At 43.9% G+C, this 20,528-nt stretch overlaps 1 protein-coding gene across 1 annotated transcript; it reads right to left on the reverse strand.

Moving 5' to 3' along the window:
• Positions 1-10: 10 nt before the first annotated feature.
• On the reverse strand, positions 11-20,510 carry LOC116299940 (tRNA-uridine aminocarboxypropyltransferase 2). The gene is made up of 7 exons (XM_089025642.1): positions 20,410-20,510; positions 20,101-20,191; positions 19,460-19,619; positions 19,156-19,280; positions 18,580-18,708; positions 17,981-18,084; positions 11-237 (listed from the first exon to the last, which is right to left on the reverse strand). The coding sequence occupies exons 1-7, from the start codon at positions 20,508-20,510 to the stop codon at positions 96-98; spliced, it is 852 nt and encodes a 283-aa protein (XP_088881768.1). The 3' UTR covers positions 11-95.
• Positions 20,511-20,528: the final 18 nt, after the last annotated feature.

The raw sequence follows: 20,528 nt of genomic DNA on the forward strand, positions 1-20,528 counted from the left end.
TTTTTGTTTTTTGTTTGCAACTTTTTTACTAGTATGAATTTATAATCAACGATGAATGCCGACATCTGTGACAGGAGATTCTCCTTATATTAACGTCAGGAAATCTTTTCCTCATATTCGATATTATTTTCTTGCTTTTCCGGCCCATTTTCTGTAGGAAGTTGATTCGATTGCCTTTCCTTTAACTTCTGTTTTCTTCTCCTTCTATTTTTCTTGGTGGTAGCTGTAGACCTATCCCTATTAAAAATGGAATTCCTTGATATATTATATAATAACTTTTAGTAAAAATACGCAGGTGATTATAGAAAATCTCGCGCGCTGATTGGTCAAGAAACTCACACTATCACACGATAATCATCTTGAGCGAAAATCCAAAGTGGCGGCCAGCCACTTTGTTCCTGTTACCGGAAAAAATATGCCTTTTATCTTCTTTTTTTTCTTTTTTTGAAAGAATCGCCTGTGTATTTATACTAAAACAATTATTTGCCTCAGGCTCAGTGATTATTGGGGAATACTTACCTCGCCGCTCGAAGACTCGCGTCTCGGTAAATATTAGAGAGTTTTAGATTTACGTTCACGGCAAACGTGAAACGTTAGTTGAGCAGTAAAAAATTCTTTTAAATTACTGAAAAAGAATCGCAAAAAAGTCAGCAGCAGTAAGGGGGACTCGCGATCGATGCCAAAGATATACGGGCTTAACTCGCGGATTTACGAAGACGGGTACAGCAGATTTACGGGTATTTTGGTATCGCAAACGGAGGTAAAAATATTCCTTAGATATACATGGCCACCATCAACGACATTCAAAACAAAACTGTGCGCAGGCTCGGAAATCAGGTGATGGATAACTCAGACGCTGACTTTGTCTTCGCTACATTTATGGAGGGAAAGACAGACAAAACCATGAATTACAAAATGGCTGAAAAGATAATCAACAGAATGCCAGCCGGCGATTACCGTTTGGAGTTGACATTCGTAAAGTACTTAGACGGTGAGTGGATAATAGAAAAGGGTCGTAATCCTATCAGAGCGTCTGGTAAGCAGAACCTGTTCGTTTTGAATAAGCACACACGACCGGGAGCACTTGAGGGAATAGACATGCTCTTCTACGAGGTCGCTTACCCGGTTACCGTGGTCATTTACGGTGCATACGAGATTAAGAAGCCGGACGTTAAGAAGTTGCGACCAATGCGACATCCTGGTAACTGCGTTGGGAAGCTGGTTAGGGAGTTTTTCGAGGATTCCTCTCGGGGTGGTAAGCTTACGCCAAAAAGAAGAGAAGCCATCAGGAAATGGGAGCATTCTACACGTAAAACTGGAGGCTCCATCGAAAACATCAAAAAGTTAGAAACTGCCTTAGAACGCCGCATACACGTGAAGGACATCACCGACGGTTTCATTTACGAAGGGACGAAAAAGTATGGAGGCCGGGGAGCGCCTATTGTTATCTATCAACACAACGCGCACGCATGGAGAGAACTTAGGTTTCCAAGAAAGAAGGAGACAAAGGTCTACAAGGGGTCACCACTCATAGATTTGATCCACGAGAATTCCATATGGCTAATGGATTCGGAAGGAAATCAATTCATGACGCAAGACGGCACTCTTTACCGGCCCGAGAGCGAACACCAGCGCATCCAAAGCGCCTGCGAAACCCTTGGTGAGGACTTTTCAGATGAGGTCCTTAGCTCCCGCAGTTTGGACTTCCTGGCCGCAAAGAAAAGAAACGGCTGGAAACCCACCCCAAAAGAATTCGGAGACATAGCCAAAGCCTGTGTAGAACACGGCCATGGAGGTCTGTGGAACATGGAGTACGACGAAGATCAATACGTATCCCTGGATATGAAACATTGCTACCCTGCCAGTTTTAAAGGCCTTGGGGATTGTAAGGAGTATTACGATAGATACGGGCATCCCGACTCACAATTCTTTCGTGTCGCGTTAGACTGTAAATACGACGCACCAGCAACAGGATTCGTCAGACTAACCACATGGGAGTTGGCAGAAGACTTACATCCAATAATTTACGCGTGGTACGGGAAACATCTACAGGAGAAAGAATGGATCCCCGTGCCCCTGCTGAAGTTTCTCGAAGAGCGTAAACTCCTCACATACACAGCGCATGAAGCCATACTTTGCCATAGCGCCTTCACACAATGGCTCCCAGAGCACAACCCCACAGCGCGGGTTGTCATAGGAAAGTTCACACAGGGCGCTAAGGAAGGAGAAAAACACATGCAACGGCGTTTGATAACAGACGACGGTGAGTTGAGCTTCTTAATAAAACGCGCGCATGAGCAAGGAACCATGGTGTCCGTAGAGAAGTGGAATTATTTCATAGAAGGCCAAGGGGAACGGCAATGGAATGCGCTGTGTTATTACCAAGATCATCGCCCGCAATATTACCATCTTCGGGCCAGCATGTTAGCATATGCGCACATTAATCTATTGTCAATGCTGTTGCGGTTTGACAAAGAGGATATCCCACGCGTGGCCACGGATTCTTTGTATGTAAAGCCAGAAGTGTTAGAAAAGATGCAGGAATTCTATACAGAGGACGAACTTGCAGAGAGCGGTCAATGGCGCGTCAAAGACGAAGAAATAAAGGCCTGGAGAGAACGCGTAGAATACCACGGGGAACACACACATGGTTCAATAACGCCCACTGTGGAGCCTTTACCGTCGGTTGCCAATCCAATATCTTACAAACGCTTCTCTTACCTCTACGGAACCGGTGGCAGTGGTAAAACTACGCGTGTCTTGAAACTATTTCCAAAGATAAAGGTGTTAACACCAACGCATCGTCTGGAGCGAGAATTAACGGAGATGGGTTACGATGCGCAGACGTACCACAGCTTCTTCCGCTGGAATGGTCAAAAGTGGGTGCCGGAAGCAATCCACGACATACCGCCGGTAATACTATGGGATGAGATATGCACCGTGCCATTAGAAATCCTGCAGGAGTTCGTAGACTTCCTACGCGGGAAATGTCAAGTGATATTCGCCGGCGACCCCTGCCAGCCACCGCCTATTTGCGGAGAGATGCCCCACGAATGGTTGAAAGAAATGGTCGACTATGCAGAAGAAATTAACACCGACTACCGCAGTAAGGATCAAGTAAGAAACCTAAAGGCGGAACTTCGGGGCCTCAGTGACGCGGAACAAAACAAGATACTTCGCAAACGTGTACGAGCAAAGAAATACGAGGAATTCCTTCACGCGTGGCATCCAAAGGATTTGGTGTTGAGCAGCAAGCGCGCAGCACAATCACGCATACAGAAAGACCTGCTGAATATACACCGCGAGCGATTCCCTACATATCCCGTGCCCGTCTGCTATAAACCCCACGACACCCGAATGCAAAAAAGAGACGTATGGGTGCCAGGCACCGACATCCAACTGCAGAATGCCGTAACTCACGATAAAGCCTGGGTGCCCATAGAAAAAGTAGAAAGAATTACCTCACACCCCGATTGGCGCTTAGGTTATTGTATGACAGTCCATAGCGCGCAGGGACTTACCATAAAAGAAACCTTATGGGTCATAGACCAGCGGCTGTGTTGGAGCAACCTTATCTACACCGCTGTAAGCCGTGTGGAGTACGCAAAACAGTTAAAAAGAGCCTGGGGGCCACAAATGCGTTACGACCGCACCCCAGAAGACGTAGCCAAAGAGAACATTGCTAAGAAACTCCTTCGCTACAAGCGCCACGACGAAGAAAAGAGCAAAGATCCCCGCTATGCGGGGATAAAGTTTGACCTATGCGTGGACGACGTCTATAAGAAAGGCGCCCGCTGCGCAAAGTGTAACATACCTCTACTATGGAGGTTTGACCCGAATGACGATCAACAGTTCTCCGTGGATCGTATCAACAACAAGCGCGGCCATTGCAGAGGTAACGTAAGACTGACATGCCTAGAGTGCAATCGGGCGCGTGGAGCTGCGCTACTCTGAGTCTTTGGGGACTATGAGCAGCTCTTCCTTGACAAATCCACGACTTGGGCCATTTAGGTAATACAACACGGGTTGCCCTTCCTTGGTGACGGACTTCGAAATCTCATACGTTTCCAAAGACCAGTTAGGATCCGTGGCTCTCTTTCTGCCACCTTCGAGTTCCCCCGGCTGATAGAGGTATCTGACCACTATGTCGCGGGGTAGCTTTTTTTCCTTCAGTCCGACCGCCCTCGAACTTCTGACGTAGGACTTGTGTTCCACGTGTTTCTTTTTTATGGCATCCTTGGGTTTTATTCCCGTAGCCCTGGCCGCCTCGTTGTTTAAAGCCGCGACGACCTGGGGGAGCCTCTGAGTCCATTCCCTGTTGCGTTTGGAGGGATCTTCCAGCTCTTTCCAATACTGGTACCCAAAGAGACGCTCGGCCAGGGTCTTATTGAATCTTTCGACGATGCTCTGACCCCTGTGGTACTCAGCTTCGGCTCTCCTAATCTTGGTGCTGTGGTCTTTCAGGGTCTTGGTAACCACGCCCATAAACTCTGTCCCCGCATCCACTTGCAGCAGCTTAGGCCATTTCAAGACGCGCTTATAAATCCTACCTAGGGCTTCTGCGACTTCCCCAGAATCCTTGCTGGTTATGGGTTCGGCGTCCTTGTATCTGCTTGCGATATCAACTACGGTCAAAGCGTATCTATAGGTCTTTCTTCGCACCTTGTCGTGCGGTAAGAAAAGCAAATCCGCTTGATGAACTTCATTGGGGGCATTTACGGTGAAGCTGGGCCTGGGAATGTACTTGGGCACGGGAAGATAAACCTGCCAGAGGGTTTGTTTTCTTAACCAGTTCTTAGCCGTTTCATCTGATACCCTGGCCGCGGTCGCGAGTTTCTTGATAGCTGATGCTCCTCTCCAATAGCCTTCAGGTCCATAGTAAATCCTTTTGAGTTTATCCTCTACGCGGCCCATTATATGAATTCCAGGACGAGATTGATTTGACGTCCATTGAAATCCACCGTCTCTCCGTCCACTTTAATGGTGATGTTTATGCTTTCTACCAAATTAGACAAATCATAGCTTAAAGAAATGGGAGTGTATTCTACCAGGTCAAATGGATTACCCTTAGGTAGGAATTTGGACATAAGAGAAGACTTTTCTCCATTGTTGTAACTATGGACTAAATCGCAATAGACTTCGTAAGAGGATGCGACTTTCCATTTCACAGGTATGGCTGTGTTGGTAATCGTCTTGCCTGAAGCACATAATAAAGATCCCAATGGGTCAGACTTTCCAAAAGTCATTGAATAATTTGACATATTATGTTTGAGGGTCATTTCGTGCGGCAATCCTGTGGTGAGAGTATAACCGTGTTTTGCTAATTCCTTGGCCAGTGTGATTGGTGTGTAATGTCCATCGGGCAGCAATACGGCTTGATAGTTAGATCCTCCTGTATGCTCAGTGACTATGCCCCTAATCAGGTTATACCAAGAATTGTACAAAGAGCAACTTATGAGCCTAACCTTATGGGCTTTGATGGGGGGATTCAGATAAGTGGTAAAGTCATTCTTGTCGCTTTCCAAAAAGACGATCATATATTTCAGGAAACACAGTTTCCTTCTAGAAGTAAGCTACGCTTGCTGACTTAGACTAAATACGCCAAAGCTACGCCTCCCGCCAGCCCTGCAACTCCCACGAATACCAACTCACTATCTTTTTGTTTCTTAGAAGGCTGGTAGTAATTCTTGAACTGAGGCTTTCTCAACCCCGTTAATGCCGCGGGGTGCGCCTGCGCATAAAGCTTAAAGGCGTAGTCTGTGTTTTCGAAGTTCTTGTCTGCCTGCATTTTGTCTTGGTAGTTCTTATCCAACCAATCCCTGTAAGCTTGTCTTTTTTCGTTCCAAGCTGCCACGTCCCGCTGATATTTCTCCAGCGCTAAATCATGCCTCTTCCTTTCGGCAGCTAAATCTCCGCTTTTGTCACCTCTGACTAATCTATCCAAATACTGACCACCATAATTAGCTCCAGTGAATGCTAAAGCTGCAATAACTCCGCCTACGACTACGCTAGCCATATATATTAGAAAATCACACCGTAGGCAGGTACTTTTCCTTCCGTAGGTAATCCTTTACCATGATAGCCCCGCCTACGGCAGCGGTCATCTTAGCAAAATTAGCGAAGCTCTTGCTTGGGTCTTCAGTAAAGTCTTCTTTGAGCACTTTCTTACCTACCCAACCAATACCCGCAACGATGGAAGTAATAATAGCTGCTTCTTCAACAGTTTTCAACAACGCGGTCCACATTATATTACAAAGCGAGAAGGAAAATCTAGGTCGCCGCGGGTGATAAATCTACTCCATTTCAGGGATCTTACTTTTTCTAACAGCCGGTTCCACAGGTGCGTGATATGTTGCGGCCTCCCACTTTACTTTTGGCTTCGTAGCCCGCCATTGTAAGTAGAGGCTGCCTGCTGCTATAGCGACTCCTAACGCGCCAATGACGTATCCCGGATTAATAAAGGATTCCTCTTCTTTTTCCTCCACCTTTTCTTCTTTTTTGGCTTTGTTCTTCCTATTCATCTCCGCGAGCTTCTTTCCGGCAGCGACTCTGCCTGGAGATTTAGCCTTGGTAATCTTGGTATCTTCTACGGGTGGTTGTTCTTCGGTGCCACTCATCTTATATTAAGGGACTTGAAGGACTTGACAAGTAACTTGATGACGACTTGACAATGACTTACGGACGACTTGACAACGACTTGACTAAGTACTTGAGGTGACTTGACAACGACTTGACTAAGTACTTGAGGTGACTTGACAACGACTTGACTAAGTACTTGAGGCGACTTGATCAGGTACCTCAGCAAGTGCTGCCTGGAAGACCTTTTCGACTTCTCTATCCTTCTTGAAGTCCTTCCAAGATGTTCCGAAGGAACCTAGTACCTCCTTCAAGTCAACGTGCTGAGCTACGTGAAGTGCCGCAGAGGCGACTGCCATTAACTTACCGCACTTCAAAGACAACCACCCACAGGTTATCTTAAGTTCTTGGGCGATAACATAGTCCTCGCTTATGTCCTTCCGCAGTTGCTCCACGTCGTCTATGGGCAGCGCAAGTCCAAGCAATTTAGTCGCAAGTCGGATAGCGGAATCTGCTACGGCGTCCGTGGTCTTACTTGCAAGGGCAGCCTCGTACCTCTTATGGAACTTCTTGACTTCATCTTCTGACAACTTATTAACCTGCTCATGGGTAAGTTCCTTGCCTATCATTTCTTTACACTTCCCAGAAGACACGAGGATGTTAAGTTGTTCCTTGAGGTTACTTTCGTCTAACTGTGTGGGGACTTCATCTAAGAGCTGCTCAATGTCCATATATGTTAATGGAATACGGAAACCTCAAAGAGAAGATCATCTTGGAATGTTGGTGCGTTTTTAAATGCCGCATGTATTCGTGTAACTGTTCCTTGGATATCTCACCGCCGTAGTCGCTTAAGATGGTTTCCAGGTCAGACTTGCTCGGAGTATAAAATACGACAAGTGAACCTATGTTTTCCCTAAAAGGCTTAGAGACGCTGGTAAGCTGCTGCGAGAGCAACCAAACGCTGATATTGTCGTGTCTACCGCTGAAGGCGAGCTTAACGAGCTCGGAGGTGCGTCTTTTTACGTCGTCCCCGCAGGCAATGTCATCCAGTATGAGTAAAGTCTGTGTATCTTTAGGGAATTGCTTGTGCCAGAACTTAAGATGGCTGGATAACTCGTTAGGGTCTAAGATATCTACGAAGAAGTCGTCGTCTTTCACTCCTATGCCCGTCCAGGTGCGGTTATTCACGTAGGTGGGGCAAAGCAGCACTATGTAGTCGAAGCGGTATCTAAAGGGTCCTAATAGCTGCTCTACCACGAACTGGGTCTTTCCGCAGCCGGTGGGTCCTACTATCAGAGCGTTACAAGGCATGTGATTTGGGTTCATTTATATCCCTTCTTTCGAAGGGAACTTGTTCCCTGATATATATGGAGCCAGTGGAAGCAGTGCAAAGAATTGTCGCCGACGCAAAAGATAAAAGAGACACCATAGAAATGCAAAGGGAGGAGATAGACCGGTTAAAAGAGCGCGTGCAGGAGTTGTACGATGAAATGTGCGGTCTGAAGCGTGCAGAACGGTTTGGCGCGCTGATAACGATGGCAACGTGGGCTAAGGAGTCCGTTAAGGACTTCATGCGATATCCCCTGTAGAATGTTGACGTTTAGGTTAAATCTTTGTTAAGGATGCCTGGAAACTATTTAAAAAGTGTCTTAGAATGTTGACGTTTAGGTTAAATCTTTGTTAAGGATGCCTGGAAACTATTTCAAAGAGTGTCTCAGAATGTTGACGTTTAGGTTAAATCTTTGTTAAGGATGCCTGGAAACTATTTAAAAAGTGTCTTAGAATGTTGACGTTTAGGTTAAATCTTTGTTAAGTCGCCCATGAGCTATTCCAAAAAATGCCTCAGAATGTTGACAATAAGGTTAAATCTTTGTTAAGTCGCCCATGAGCTATTCCAAAAAATGCCTCAGAATGTTGACAATAAGGTTAAATCTTTGTTAAGTATATGTGGAAACTATTTAAAAAGTGTCTCAGAATGTTGACGTTTAGGTTAAATCTTTGTTAAGGATGTTAAATGGAGGCTAAGATATTGTTAAGTATATATGGACTGCTTGTTGTGTAAGAAGGTGTTCAGCACCAAACAAAGACTTCAATACCACGTTCGTCGCGGCGTTTGTACAAAGAAACCCCTTAGCCGCGCTTGTAAGGATTGCGGTAAGGAATTCAGCACCGTTCAAAAGATGCAACAACATCAGGATAAACGCATTTGTGGGCTTTGTAAGGACTGTAATAAGGAATTCCACAACCCCTTCGAAATGCAGCAGCATCTGAAAAGGGGCGTCTGTAATCGAACCAGACAGTGTAGTTTCTGTAATAAGATACTTAGTAGTCGTCAACGTTTACAGACGCACCGGAGAACGCATGATTATAGGTTTCTCTCCCGCGCTTACGACTTGGAAGGCGTGGATTGCTACCAATGTGCGGATTTGATGTGTCGCTGCCCGCATAAAGAGGATTACTTAAGGAATCGCATAGATTACCATAAGAAGATAGTCCGTACTTTCCCCTCTTTTGAACGCGCCGAAGGCGTTCCGTGGACTAAAAGGGAGTATTGGAGGCAAGAGTGCGATCGTTGTGGTTGTGTTAGAGAAGAGAAACATATCTTCAACTGTCTTAACAAAGATTTAACCTAAACGTCAACATTCTGAGACACTCTTTGAAATAGTTTCCGGGGTGTCTTAACAAAGATTTAACCTTATTGTTAACATTCTGAGACACTTTTGAAATAGTTTCCGGGGTGTCTTAACAAAGATTTAACCTTATTGTTAACATTCTGAGACACTCTTTGAAATAGTTTCCACACATACTTAACAAAGATTTAACCTTATTGTTAACATTCTGAGACACTTTTGAAATAGCATTTCTTGGGGCCTTTAATAGTAAGGTAGGGTTTGCGCAAAGAGTCTCAAATCCCATCCTTATTTTTATTCATTATTATTAAGGATAATGAATAATAATAAATAAAAATAAGGACCCCTTTTAAAGGTATATGCTAGCCTACGCAGCTGCCTTTCTGGGAGGCATTCTAATTACCCTTTCAATATATGGACTGTATTACTTGCGAACTACCTGCCGACTGCATTACCCCTCGTAAGCCGCGTAAAAAATACACCTGCCTTCATTGCGACAGGGTATTCTCCGAAGGATCCTTTGTGGGGCATTGGTGCTCCGCGGATCCTAAAGCGCAGCGGACTTTAGCAGACGCGCTTAACTACAAAGAGGAGATGGAGTGACTCTTCTTTCAATGTCAAACTTCCATCGGCCATTTACCTTACCATAGCTGCGTAAGTGGGTGAATTCCTCGCCCTGAATTACGTACCGCACGCAATCCGGCGCCCAAAGGGAATATTCCTTACCTTCTAAGTCTTTGAGGACTAACCGTAAACGGTCGATGTCTTCGAAGACGACGTAATTTTTTATTTCGTATGCTTTACCGTGGACAAGATCACGCCAGTGAGTCAAGCTGAGCTTCATTATACCTATGGAATATCTTTAGGTGCGTTTTCAAAGTGGCGTAGGACTTAAACCGCTTTACACAGCCCTTACAGGGAATACGAATGCCATCCGCGTAATCCATCAGGGCACGGCAGATAATGTCGTAATCGTTGCTAACCATCGTTAGGTAACCATTTACGTCAAGCTGTGAGATTTTCTTAGATTGCTTCGCGGATAAGACGCCGTTTCCTTTTGGGGTTTTCAACTCAATACACAACCCGCGGCATTTCTTATGCGCATTTAGGATTAAGAGGTCGGGTTGACCGGCTTGGTAGCCTTTTCGCCAGCAGGTTATTCGCTTGCTGTCTGAATCCTGAAGTTCGCCAAGACCCGGCGCTATGATGAAATCGGGGTAAAACCTACGTATGTAGTCGACTACCTTCGCGTGTAGGTCGGCTTCATTTTCGATCTTAAATACTAACTTGTTTGGACCGTCGAAGCGCTTGTCCATCGCATACTTACCCGTTTTCCTTAGCGCGGGTAGGACTTCCTCAAAGACCCAATCGCGAAACTCCACGGCTTTGGGTAGTTTGGAGCTAAATGTCAGTTCGTACAGACCAGGTTCGGATATAAACACGGCATTTGGTTGCGTAGTAAAGGAGCGGTGATTCGCAGCCCCTTGTAGATCAGCCCATTTTTTCTGGTATTTCTCAGATACATGTGCTCTAATCGCATCTCTAGGGCGCTCATAGCCCAACGCCAAAGCCACCTCCTTTGCTTTGAAGTACAAAGTTTCGCCTTGCACTATGCATTGCAGTTTGGTTTCGTTGTTTTCAAATACGCGAAGCATATTATACGTAAGGAATATTTTATTTTTAGAATGGCTGAGGCAACGAAGTCATTAATAGGCAACGCTCTTTAGCTGATTCATTTCTACGCTCAGTTGCGCGTCAGACACGACGAAGACGTAGCAGTTTATTTTATCACCGTCGCCCGCGGAGGCATTCTTGGTGCGTTTGATCTCCAATGTTATGCCGTCCTGCGTATTTACTAGACGTAAACCCTGGCCATGTAGGTCTTCGTCGTTAATGGTGCGCATGTCAATCCACAGCGCATATTTATCATTAAAGAATTCTGCGGGGCTAATTTGGTCGCCAAACTTGCGCATTGCCTCCCTGTACACGTCTGCGGGCTTTATTCCCTGGGAGTAAACCTTGTTTGGAACGCCGTTGATATTCACGCCAACGTTAGTAATGTTGGGGTTGTGAAAGGCCTCGGAGTCGCGCTTACCAGCCTCATAGGGCTTAGCAAACACCAGCATCAACCCCGTGAGACTTCTTCGGGGGAGGTTAATGCTTTGGTTGATAACCTCATCCGTCTTATCCAAGAAGCTAAATGTCTTATACATCACTACGTGGTCGTATAAGAATGCCTTGCCAGAGCTGTACTCCATGCCAGCGCTACGGGCCAGCTCTTCGCTGTACACCGTTTCGTACTGTAGCTCTAAGTTGGTAATAGAGTATGGGGTTGTTGTGGTAAGTGCAGTGCTTAGCCCACCAATGATATTATTAGCATCTGCTAAAGTTACTTCAAACTGTAGCTCGGATAACTGTCTTGGGTAATACGCGCCGTGATTCGTGATTACTTCAAAGTCCAGTGGTATGACATACTTACTACCATAGGCTGTCTTTATTCGCTTTGCGTCTGCCACTGCGGTTTCTCCGCTGCCGTCAGTAGGTTGCGTTTTCGTAGGTGTGCGGACCTTACGTAGAATGACACTGCCAATTCCTTGTTCTATCCTTTGCGCGCGGTCAAAGGCCGTCAACCATAAGTCTTTGTACGTGGTATACAGATCGTACCTATTTAAGTCCAGCAAGGATTCCCCGGCGAACTTTACGCGCATCTTAGAAACGATGTTGCGGCCCACGTTGTTAACGATAATCCTTTCATCTGTGGGGCTTGACTGCACCGCTAGGTCAAACCTTAGCGCCAAGGTGCCAGGAACCAATACTAGGTTATCCGTTAGGCGGGGCACGCCTACGTACAGCGTCTCCCCTGGCTTTGCGCTAGAAGGTGTGAATGTAACCCGGTGAAAGGTGCGTTCTGCTTTCAGCCCGCCAACCTGCTTAGGTAATACGTTGGGATTTAACTTTGAGCTTATCATATATAATGGAAGTAGAAGGAACGGATTTTGACCCCCTTACCGAAGAAGGCCAAGTCGATATTAACGATGAAGAATACGATGCATGGATTAAGGACGCGGATACCAAGCCCCTAGTCTACGACATGGCCTTGATAAGCAAGTATGGCAATAGGTGGAAAAGCTTCAAGGCAGCCTTGAATCGCATGTGGCAATCAAGGAACCGCGGCAGCCCCGTCCCCGAGTACTTGGAACTTCAAAACATAGATGAAGCAGCCGCGCGGGAAACCGTAGAGTGGGCAATGCAAGAGCTAACGCAGCGCTATTCCCGCTTCGATGCTGACGACGTAAGGCTCACAGAACGCGGAAACAAAGTCCTCATAAGCGTTCAAGACCTGAGATTTCCTGACAAAGACCGCTGGACGAAACCACAACCCCTCTTTGATGAGAATGGTGACGTTAGGGGTGACGTCTCAAGATTAAAAGGCTTCCAGCGTGCCACTAGAAGCCTGTTAGACCGGCTGGAAACCCTGAACGAAAAGGTTGCGCTAGAAAAGCGCGTCGAGGGACTACAAGAAACGTTGGAAGAAAGGGAAGCAGATTATATGCGACAAAACCGACTACTCCTCGATGCTCAAAAGAGAGAACTTAACGATAAAAACCAAAGAATAATAGAACTTAGAGAACAAACAGACAAAGCCCTACGCGATAGGGACCAAGCCCAAAAGGCCTTCGAACTTGCCCTGCAAGACCTAGACATAAGCAAGGAAGAAGCTAAGAACTTACGTACCACCATAGCTGGCTCTTTAGAGGAACGGCGGCGGTTGGTTGCCGAAATTAACACTAAGGAAGAACAAATCCGGCAAAGAGATCAGGCTATTGAAGATTTGGAGGGGCAAATAGAGCGGCAGCAGGAAGTAGTTGCGGACCTAACTCACACCGAAGAGGAAAGGGAAGCAGCACAAAGGGAATTAGAAGCCCTTCAGGAAAGAGTCGCGGAATTACAAGCGCAAAAGGAAAACCTGGAAAAAGAGCTGGGGCTTACCACCAAGGAAAAGGTAAAAAGAGCTCTGGTGAAGTATGGTATTCCGCTGGCATTTGCGGTTGCTATTTCGAGCGTAGTAGGAGTCATCCTATCCACGCTTAAGGCTACGGGCGCGGGCGTAAAGAAATTAGGCAGTGGGCTGACGGACTTGGGAAAAAAGATGGCAGCCGGTCTTCCTGGGCTGCTGGGTTCGGTTGTTTCCTTGGCACTTAGGGCCGGCGGAGAACTGCTAAAGTTTGTGGGGAATAACATTTGGATATTAGTCGTAGCTATTGGAGTGGTACTCCTGAAGAAGATGAAGGGTTAATCTTATCCTTGTATGTTATGTCGGGCTTATCGTCGTCGGGTGTCCGAGGCGTCCTCGACTGGGGATAAGTAAAGATAGTATTCGCACCGCCTTGATAATGCGGAACTAGTGGTATGGCGGTCATGGTGCTAATGGGCTTATGATTCCAAATAGCATCCGGTGGAGAAGGCCCCACAGTATTTATTCCTATGCGACCACGAGTTGCTATGGTCTTACCTCCATCGCTGGGACGAATTTGCAGCTTTGCATATTGGCAATTGGCTATCATATGAAAAGTCGCCGGCCTTTGATCTTCTCCGCTTACTGGAGGGGGCTCAGAGGAAAAATGAACTGGGTTCCTATTGTTAATTTTTTTTCTGTAAGGCAGTAATGGATGGTCATTCTCATCAACGATCCTAAACCCAGCATTGCACGAATACCCCGTATTAAGGCTAATAGTACACACAAGTAATCCCACGCCTCCAACCTTCACCCAAAGATCAGTGTCAAACCATTCATCATTTACGTACTCCTTCTCCTCTAAGTAATAAAGAAACCAATCTTCCTTTACATGTGGGTTCATATATTTCAGCAAACATAGTTTGCTTCTAGAGACTAAGCACCGTAAAAGTGCTAATGGTCTTGTGGTTATAAGCCGTGTCTCTTTGATTTTCTATGCCATTCACGCAAACGCTCCCAGAATCGTCTACGCGTATTTGCAGCTTTACCTTCCCATGGCAATCGGCGACCATGTGAAAAGTCCAAACCGATAGATTTTCCTCGCTGGCTGGGTTGGGCTCTACGGAAAAATGTACAGGCTCCCTGTTGCTCGTCTTCGCGCGCATAGGCTGCAGTATGCCATTCTCATCCAGGAACCTAAAGCCCACGTTGGCATGGCTGCTCGTGCCAATGCAAATACTACAAAGGATTAACTTCTTTCCTGAGTAGTTCAAATTCACGGACATGCCCGTGACATCAACCCAAGATGCCTGGGTGTATTTTTTCTCGCCTGTGTAAGTCGTATAAACACAATCTACTCCAGCTACGTAGGGGTTGTTCATCGCCATATATAATAGCTCAGACCAATGCTTGCAGCGGTTAAGCCGACCTTTAGTAAGTTATGGTCATATTCCTCGGTAACCTTCTTTACTGGTTTCTTTGGTTCGGGTTTTCCTACATGCGCCTTCTTCGATGGTTTTTCTACCTCTTTTTTTGGTTTCTCTACGAAGTGAGTAATGCCCTTGGTCATGTCAGAGTTCACGTCATTCACCCCAAACTTCATATCCTTAGTAGCTCGCTGCAGCTTGTTGTTATAACCCACAACGGAATTGGTGTTAATAACCAAATTACTTGGCATCAACCAACAACCAGGCGACAAAGCGTAATCCAGTCGCACTTTAGACTGCTGCACCGCCAATTGATATCTCTGCACCGATTTAGATATGTCATTTTCTATTATTGCAGACTCAAATAAAGTTAGGAATTCTTGTTGCGTTTCCTGTGAAGCGCCTTGGGATCCAACAATGGGGTTGCGGGTATTTACCTGCGCTCCCAGGATGCAGTACACGAATGCTTCAATGCTACGGTTAATCCTGGCTAGGTTCCTTAAACCTTTTCCTTTCATTAACACAAATGGATCCCAAGTGCCGGGGTAGTTCGTTTGAATTCTAGTAATTAATGAATTATTACCCTTATTACCACCCATATCACTGAACTCTAACTCATTACTTGGGTATTCCTGATGTCCGTAGTCAGCCGGCTTCTCACCATTGGCACCCCAAACGTAAACTATACCCAGCCCATGCGTCTTACCCTCCTTATAACGAAAGTCTTTTTGCTGTGGTTTGAACTCATTAATTAACCTTTCCAGGGCTGCGGCGTCATATCGGTTATTCATTGGATTAAATGCTCCATCTCCTGGTAGGGGTGCGTTAAGCTCCTTCAACAACCTCCTTACCGTAAAGGCAACGTGAAACTGCATAATTGGAATGCGAAACATGTCCGCGGCAACACCACAACCTTTAGTGGCAGCCCAAATAGCAAAGTCTAACTGCTGCGGCCAATACCGCATATTGGGCCCTGCTAACCATTCCCTGGCCTCTTTACCCGACGTATGCTTCAACATCGTATTCTTATAGATATTTCTTAGTATTACGTTAAATGATTGTTTACCCACTGAAATCTTCAGGTGCGTTACCAGCTTTTCGAAGTTGTTTACACCACCTTCAGCATCGTAAAATGGGTAATCTTCCGTAGTTAACAATAAGTTTCTAGGAAAATTAGGTGCTTTATGCTCGGGTTTTGGTGGCCTTTCTTTATGAACGGGGTGTACAATCGTCAATCGCTGCACCTGATCACCTACTTGCTCCAGCTTCGAATGTTTCAAATCCTCGTTGCTGTACATCCTAGAGCCGTTATAGTAAATCCCATCGGGTCTCCTTTCGAACTTACTAGGGTCTGCATGCGGAAACATCTTCCTAAAGGCCCTCCAGTTCCAGTAATCCCGGTTGTCGTGATGTGGCTGCTCCTCAATATCATTCCCAAAAGCGTCGTACATTAGTATATATAATGGATGTTATACCTTCAGCACCTCAGTTGTACCCAGATGTTCCCAATTATCACACTACGGCACCAATAACGGATGCCGAAAACTTCAGGCTTAATAAAGCGAACTTAATCCTGGCTTACTTGGAAGGGCAGACAAAACACTACGAAAAAGTCCGAAAAAAGTACGTTAGAGCCCGGACTACGCTACATAAGATTGCGATAACTTCAGGATCCATTTCTGTTGTGTTAACGGGCTCTGGCGTTGCTACTTCGCTTACTGGGCCGGGAATAATCGTTGGAGTTCCTTTGGCCGGCGTTGGGGCAACCTCTGGTATTATTTCTGCTGTTGCTACGGGTATTATGAAAAAGCTATCCACGAAAATATCCAAGCATGACACTACAATAGCTCTGTCAAGGGCTAAAGTTAATACTATTACCGACCTTGTCTCAAGGGCTTTGCGTGACAGAAAGATAGACGACGTAGAATTCTCGCTTATTCTGGCCGAAGAGGAAAAGTACGAGAAATTAAAGACGGACATAAGGAATAAAAAAACAGTCGTAAAAGATCTTTCCGAGGAATCTCGCAAAAAGATCTACCAGGAGGCAAAAGAAGAGCTTCAAAGAAAGCTTGCTCAGTAAATATCGTGACAGGATTCTATTTACATATCGAACGTCAGTCTGGAAATTACGCGTAATCTTATGGCATAAGATTTATACCATAATACACGGCATGACCTTATTTGCTAAATAATTACGCGTAATATAAATTATTTAGCGAATTATTACGCGTAATTTCTCATCTTATGCCATAAGATTCGCTATCTTCTTGGAATCCATCCTAACAGGGGGTGGTTGGGGTCTATTTTGTAAAATATTTCGTAAATTACGTCAGGATAATAAGGAATATCCTTATTCAGCCGACAAAACATCCACTCGGCTCTGCTCATATCAGAAACCTCAGGAATAGACTTACCGGTAATTTCAGACAAAAGATAGGGAATAGCTTTGTAATATTTCCCTAGTTTTAATTTTTTCAGCGTTTTCCGTAGACTTTGCGGGGTTGGCTCTTCTAAATGGTCTATGATTTTCTTCCTTACTTCGTTGTTTAAATATATCGGATGTAAACCTTGGATATGACTCATCCAGTCCCTGAAGTATTTTATTCTCTTATATGGCGTTTTCTTACGACCTCCATTGGCGTAATACTGCTCTCTGGTAGCATTTGGTACAGCATTACGAATATTCTTACCACACTCGTAACACTGTGCTGACGTGTCGTCTTCTATTTGCATTTTCTTAACACAACACCAAAAGGGTTCTGGCTTAGGTACGATAACTTTAGGTCTTAGACAAATTATGCAAAAGTCGTTAACGAACTTCTTACATTCGTGCATCGTATATTTATAAGATATTTTAACCTCCGTTTGCGGTAAATCTGCTGTACCCGTCTTCGTAAATCCGCGAGTTAAACCCGTATATCTTTGGCATCGATCGCGAGTCCCCCTTACTGCTGCTAAGTCCAAGTAGTAGAAAAACAAAAGAGTATTTGCGCTTGGTGAGAAGGTTTTTAAAAGGTAAAGTAAAATAAAGGAAAACTATGAAAACGTGGTCACGTTTGCCGTTTGCGGGGAGAAAAAAAGTCAATCTAAAACTCTCTATTCCCCGATAATCACTTCGCCTTCGGCGAATAATTGTTAAATAATATATAATAATAATGTAATGAGTTATCAGGCTAGTAAGTTGCATAATAATAGACACAGAGAAGCAGATATATTAGAATTAATTTGTTAAAAATTTTTTTGGAATTATCTGACGATGTTCACTGTTGAGTCTACCAAAAATAATGAAAATGCGCTATCCCATTTTAGCCTTTGAATTTCATATTTTTTTAGTGCGTTATGAGATATACAGAATAATGGAAATGCAATAATTGTCCTATTGTTTTACTTACATTTCTTTAAGGAGTTCTTTCTCTTTTTCCTCCTTACTGCAGTGTACTAATGCACCATGATCCAATTGAAACTGGCACAAAGCTTTCAGTGGGTTGATTAAGCGCTGTTCGATTTAAGGAAAAATTTGAGTTTTAAAAATCAAACTGTATGTTCCTGCGGTTTTCTATATTCTGCGAACTCAGTAGTTGCAAGCTGCATGCTGAAATCTGCTTTTTCGCTGCCGTCAATCAAAAATAATAAGTCAGTACCTCTTATGCTATTGACTGGCGGCAGTGAAAAACCCATTTCACAACAAGCTGTTGGAAGGTCTGAGGTTCCCAGAATATGGAAAACCGCAGTAAGAAATGTGCTAAGAAATGCACCTCTTATTTGTTATTACTCCAAACCTTGCAAAAATATTGATTTTTGATATTTTTCTATCTAGATCATCATTGATATTTATAAATGTATATTATCTTTGAATTTTTCATTGTAAAATATCAAGAATGCAGACTTATTTTGGACCTCAAAAAGATCATTTTAAGAGGGACTTCTTTTCTTTAGCTTTCTAAGCTATTTTCTATATCACTTAAAGAGTTATTCATGATCAATTCAGTACCTTATAAATATGTATGTCATCTTCAAGTATCTCTAATGCTAGAGCTACTGCCTCCACTGTACACAAACTTTGGTTAGTGGGTTGTGTTCGGATAACATATTCACTTACATTGTGGTGTTCCACTACAACCTAGAAAGGATGGTAAGGTGGTGTTTTTGAATTAAATGATTCAAATTCTTCTCAGGGTAAAAATTATCAGCCAGACAAAAGACCAAATGTCCAGCTAAAATAGTCCCTTTCACAGTTCCCTGTGCCATGTTAAAAGGTAGCTGTACCTTTGCATTGAAGGGAGATGAACGGTGACCTTTCAATGATAGAGACCTTTTTTAACACCTTGGACAATTATTCACATGTGTTTATCATTGCAAGCTCACTGTTCATCTCCCTTCAATGCAAAGGCACTGCTACCTTTTAACATGGCACAGGGAACTGTGAAAGGGACTATTGGCAATTGTCCAGATCCTCTTACGTCATCTTGGTCACATAAATTGAACACATTGACTGGTCATCATATCTGGCCATTAAAACTCATCTTTGAAACTCTGGATGTAAGTAACAATACACAGTCAATCTCACCTGTTTGATGTTATTCAAAATGGGATTACAGTGGAAGATATTCCTAGCTTGTCTCCATGTTCCATCTAGGACAATCAGGTTATATTCTGGATAACGTTTGAGATCCAGTGTTTTCAAATCAGCAGCTGAAAGCAATAAAAAGTCTTGATAAATCATTGATCAGTTTTATCTCATTTCTATCTTATCTCAATCCCATCCCTTTTCCTTTCTATTTCTATTCTATTCCCAATATTTGCAAGATACTGTATTTTAAAACCCACAGGAAACCCAACTTAACAAGAATCATACAAACAAGTAAACAAACCTTGAGGTCCAGGATAAAGAAGTAAAGAGTTTGGTTGTGAGAAAACATTATAAAGTTCTGGATAATCTGGTTCATGAAATCTATTCTCTCTATATATTATACATTTTTCTGGTTGAAGACTGGCTTCAAGGATAGGAACAGTCGTCAATAGTCTGGATTCCTGGAATACAAAAAGAGATAATATAACTAAAGAAATTGTAATGAAATATGGAAAATAAAGAGCCACAAACAAACCAAAGAAATTAGAGTATCCCTCAAAACTTGTATTCTCACAAAGGACTGGGGAAAAATGATCTCCAAGATCAATGGTAGATTTTAGATTTCTAGGTAATATATTTTGCCAATATATAGTTATTATTTGACTGGACCACAATACTGCATTTATAACACAAAAATCCCAATAATAGGATTTTGATTTAAAAAGATTAATAAAAAGGGCCTTTGTTTGGCCTATTTGCATGTTGGCCTTCTATGTTAGAGAGCAATACATGTATATGGCTGGGATATGGGTATCCTGATGTAGCCCCCCACCCTCCCTTCCTAAGTTCTGGCAACAAGCCTGAAAGGAGATACTGTAAATAACATAAATACAATCACCAAGCCTGGGCTTCTTGCAGTGCTATTGTTTTAATTATGCTTACTTCTTTAGGATGTTGTAAAATATGGACTGTTGTCTGAATATTCAGCAGGTGTTGTGGAAGGTATGAGCACAGACAAACAGATGTTGGACGCCTGGAATTAATCACAGTTTCTTTTAATATTAAGCTTATCCTTATTTATATTATCTCATTAAACCTATCTTTAGCACCCTTTTCAAATTCATAAGCTTTTAACACGCTTAGAGTTTACAGTCTCTTTGCAGCCTGCCGCTATTTTAAATCTCATTCCTCCAGATCTTTACACAACGCTGAGTGAAAATAAAGAAGAAATATCAAGAGCCTATAACCTACTTGCATCGCTTGCACGTTGGTCTTTTTTCAGTATCTTCTATAGGAAAAGCAGCAAAAGCTTGAACAAGACTCTCTTCATTTTCTTCTCCTTCGTCCGCCATTTTGTTTTTGATTGAGAT

This window comes from Actinia tenebrosa, unplaced genomic scaffold (assembly GCF_029948245.1).
Source record: "Actinia tenebrosa isolate PJP-AT-01 unplaced genomic scaffold, QUT_ActTen_1.0 PGA_scaffold0__85_contigs__length_37466705, whole genome shotgun sequence".
In the NCBI taxonomy this organism is placed as follows: Eukaryota; Metazoa; Cnidaria; class Anthozoa; order Actiniaria; family Actiniidae; genus Actinia; species Actinia tenebrosa.